This window comes from Pteropus alecto, unplaced genomic scaffold, assembly GCF_000325575.1.
Source record: "Pteropus alecto unplaced genomic scaffold, ASM32557v1 scaffold125, whole genome shotgun sequence".
NCBI classification, from domain to species: domain Eukaryota; kingdom Metazoa; phylum Chordata; class Mammalia; order Chiroptera; family Pteropodidae; genus Pteropus; species Pteropus alecto.
Window position 1 is genome coordinate 2,800,205 of NW_006436888.1, and position 4,078 is coordinate 2,804,282.

The 4,078-nt window shown below is 55.1% G+C and overlaps 1 protein-coding gene across 2 annotated transcripts in view; it reads right to left on the reverse strand.

The window, feature by feature from the left end:
- KAZN (kazrin, periplakin interacting protein) overlaps positions 1–4,078 on the reverse strand; it is a 123,554-nt gene that overhangs the window by 61,889 nt on the left and 57,587 nt on the right. For both annotated transcript variants that reach the window (XM_025048544.1, XM_025048543.1), the window contains one exon: positions 32–168. In XM_025048544.1, the coding sequence (XP_024904312.1) occupies positions 32–168 (137 nt within the window). The remainder of the gene's footprint in view (positions 1–31; positions 169–4,078) is intronic.

Below are 4,078 nucleotides of genomic sequence, written 5' to 3' on the forward strand. Positions count from 1 at the left end.
GGAGTGGGGGGGGCCGGGGGCGGGGCCTGACCTTGCGGTGCTGCTCGTAGTTGCGGATGAAGTCGCGGAGCTGCTCCTCGCGGCTCTCCAGCGTGGCGTACAGCTGCTGCATCTGGCTCACCAGGTCGGTCTTCTCTCCCTTCAGGCGCTTCCGGTCGGCTTTCATGGCTGCGGGCAGAGGGGTGCGTTAGTTCCCGGGGTCCTAGCTTTCTGCCAGCCCCGAATGCCGGGAAGGGACCCTATTCCTACCCCTTCGACAGATGAGGAGTCAGGGTTCATTCAGAGAGATGACATTTCTCTCCCAAGCTCCCATGTGACTCAGGGGCATTCCCAGGATTCGAACCCAGGCCCACCTGGCTCCAGAGTCCCTATTCTCAGCCTCTCAGTTTTATTGATCCAACCGGGGGAGTAAGTCCGTCATTAAACGAAGTCCTCGATTAAATGTCTATCCCTGCCCTAAAGTGGCTAGGTCCCCAGTACAAAAACACTAGAGGCCTGGTGATCCTGTGACCCCCACGGTCCAGGAAGCCGACGGGTCCCTAACACTTGTCCCTGCTGAAATGAGCCCACCAGAGCCCACCAGACTTCCCAGCCCATCATCTGCCCCACTGCCGCCACAGTGAAAAGCACTGGATTAAAATCACGAAGCAAGGTATGACACCAAAAGCATGAGCAACGGAAGAAAAATGGATAAATTAAACTTCATTAAAATTAAAGACTTTTGTGCTTCAAAGGACACCATCAAGCAAATAAAAAGACAAGCCAGGGAATGGGAGAAAATGTTTGCAAATCACAGATTTGATAAGGAGCTTCTGCCTGGAATATATAAAGAACTCTTACAGCTCAATCATAAAAAGGACAAATAACCCAATTTAAGAAATGGGCAAAGGATCTGGATAGGCGCCTCTCCAGGAAACGGCCAACGAGCCCATGAAAAGGTGCCCGACATCAGCAGTCAGCAGGGAAACGCAAATCAAAACCGGAGCGAGATTCTCCTCCTCACTCACTACAATGGGTCAATTAAAAAAGACAGCGCCAGGTGTCGACATGGATGTGGAGAAACTGGAACCTTCACACAGCGCTGGCGGGCACGGAACACGGAGCAGCCGCTGTGGGAAGCAGCTCAAGTGATGAAACGTAGCTCCCCATACGACCCAGCAATTCCACTCCTAGGCACGTACCCAAGAGAAATAAAAATGTACGTCCACACAAAAACGTGCGGACAAATGTTTAGAGCAGCATTAATCACAGTAGCCAAAAGGTGAAACAACTCAATGGACGCCAACTGACGAATAAATCTGAAAAATGTAGCATATCCATACAATGGAATATTATTTGACAATAAAAGTAATGATTCATGCTACGATATGAATAAACCTTGAAGATATGCTAAGACGAATAAGCCAGTCGCAAAAGGCCACATAGCGTATGACTCCATCTCTATGAAATGTCCAGAATAGGAAACTCTATGAGATGGAAAGTAGATTAGTGGTTGCCTAGGGCTGGGGGTAGTGGGAGGGGTGGGGGCTGGGGACGGAGAAGTGGGTGCTTTGGGCTTGGAGTTCCTTTTTGAAAAGTGATGAAATGTTCTAATATAGACTGTGATGATGGACACACAACTCCGTGAGCATAATAAAACCACTGAATTATGCATTGTAACTGGGAGAATCACATGCTAGGTGAATTAGCATTCAATCAAGTGTTACACACACGGTGCCACGCGCTCCAAGGAGCCTCCTGGGGCGGCCGCGTGACTTTTGCTCCCTCCAGACCCTCAGGACACTGTTTCTGGCAGTCGGAGCGAAGCTGACAAGCCCAGGCTCGTGCAGGAGGCTCCAGCAGCAGAGTGGGCTCCACTGCCTTTGCAGACTCTACGTTACGCTGTCTCTGCAGCGAAGCCCCCGACACCTGAAGGTAGCTGAGGGCAGTGACACGGGGCAGGCGACGGCTGGGCTACCTCATCCAACTCTGCAAACAGCCTGACAACATGAGGAAGCGTGGCCCGGTGCCCAACAGCAGCTGACATCCTGCCAGCCCCCCGGGGTTGGTGCGGGGGCGCCCCCATCCCCCTGCACTTTGCCCTCCCCGTCCTTCTGTCCCGGGTAGAGCAGGGCGGAGGCACATCGTCTGGGGCCATGTCGTCACGTGTGAGGAGCCATACAGAGACCCACGCAGTGGGGTTCTGGGGTCTAGGGCGGCTCTTTAAACTCCAGCTTTGAGCTTCCTGGCTCCCAGAGTTGGACTTGAACTCTTCATGGCCAGCTTGGCGGAGCAGCAACTTAGGTCACCGTGGCCAGAATTCCAGGCCTGCTGGGCTGGAACCTCAAAGGGCCAGGGCAGAAGAGCCCACGGAGGGGGGACTCATTTGCTTCTCTCCCCTGTCAGGCAGGGGGTGGCCCCATGGGGCCCTGGGTTCGGGGCAGGAGGGAGAGGGGGCAGAGCTGGGCTAGTTTGGGGCCCTGCAGCCTAACATGGTGTGGCCACGTTACCAGTGAACACCATTTTAAGAAAACCCAACACCTTAAGATGGAATCTGGTCAGAAGGAATCTTACGGAAGGACAGGGGCCCAGCGGTCACTGAGCAAGCAGACATCCACTTGCCCTCTCTCCTTCCGTCCCAGCTGTGTTCCTGTGACAGGTGGGTGCGTGGGTGGGTATACCCATCATCCCGTTTTACAGAAGAGGCAACTGAAGCCGCAGAGGCAGGAGCTGGCGGAGCTGGCACCTAACTCAGTGTTCGGGACGTTTCAGACCAGTGGGGCCCGAGAATGGGAGGGAAGTGAGGCCCAGGGAGATGGCTCCTAGGGAGGCCGCTGACTCGACCACAGTGACCACTGTGGCTTCCCCGGGGAACCTCGGGCGGGCCCTCTGCCCCAGTGGAGGGAAGCTGCCGCTGAGCAGGCCTCCTGGACTCCGCGGAGAGTCACACCTCTGCCCTTCAGCTGGGAATGAAACCCCCTTGGGCTGCCATTTGCTTCCTCTAGACCTGCCTGGATGAGAACCAAACTCCAGGCTTTGCTCTTGGCAGCTGGAGCTCTGGGAGGCATTGCGGGGCCTCTCCTCACTTTGGCCAAATGGCCCTGGAGCGGGGGACGTTGCGGCCTCCTGCTGGCCTCCGCTGCTCCATCCTTGTACGTTCGGAGCGCATGCCGGAGAAGCTGCGTGCCACCCTTCTGTCCAGCAGTGCGGGGCTGCACATGTGCACACGTCCGTGCTGGCGGCCTCAGTAGGGGGCGGGGGGCTGTGCCTCCCCATCTGACCAGGGGCTCCCTGAGAGCAAGGGCTGGACCTCTGCCTTCAGATCAGCAGCTCCTCCCTAAGAGCAGAGTGAGAGCTCCCCTAAAACTGTTCAGTTCAGCACTCCATGTGCCGGGCGCCATGCCTGCTGCTGTGAGGGGAACAGGGACGAACAAGACACGGCCCCTGCCTTTCGGGTGGTGGACGACCTGTTTGAGGCGACGAACCCATTCATACACGGATGATACTGGTTTCCATTCACCCTCCTCTTTACCAAGAGAACCCCAATTTTGCTTGTGCCCAGTTAAAACACTCAACTCCCCAAGCTCCCCTGTAGCTAGACTTGGCATGTGTCACAGTTGCGGCCACCAAGATGCACACAGAAGGCCACAAAGAAATCTGCTGTTTTCTTTATAGAGAAAGGTCACAGTACACTTGCCTTTTGCCCTTCCATTTTCGTGCTGGAACATGGATGTGACATCCTGAGGCACAGCAGCCATGTTGCAAGCACAAGGAGGAAGACACAAGCTGAAAATGGGGAGCAGAAAGACAGACGAGAGGAGCCTGGATCGCTGATGGCACCACCTAGGCCAAAATTCCTTAAAATAGGAGAAAAATAAGCCCCACTGTTTGTGGACTTCTCGTTACGTGCAGCCCAGTGCATTCCAAATCGACACATCAAGCTGGGCTGTGAGAAGTGCCATCAGCCCACCACAAAAGGCCTTGCACTTCATGGTTCCTTCACACGAACTCTCCTCTGGGGTCCCCGCTCTGCTCAACTGGGCTGGATGCTGCCGGGCCGAGGACAGAAAACACGAAAGCTGAACGTCTGGGAATGAAT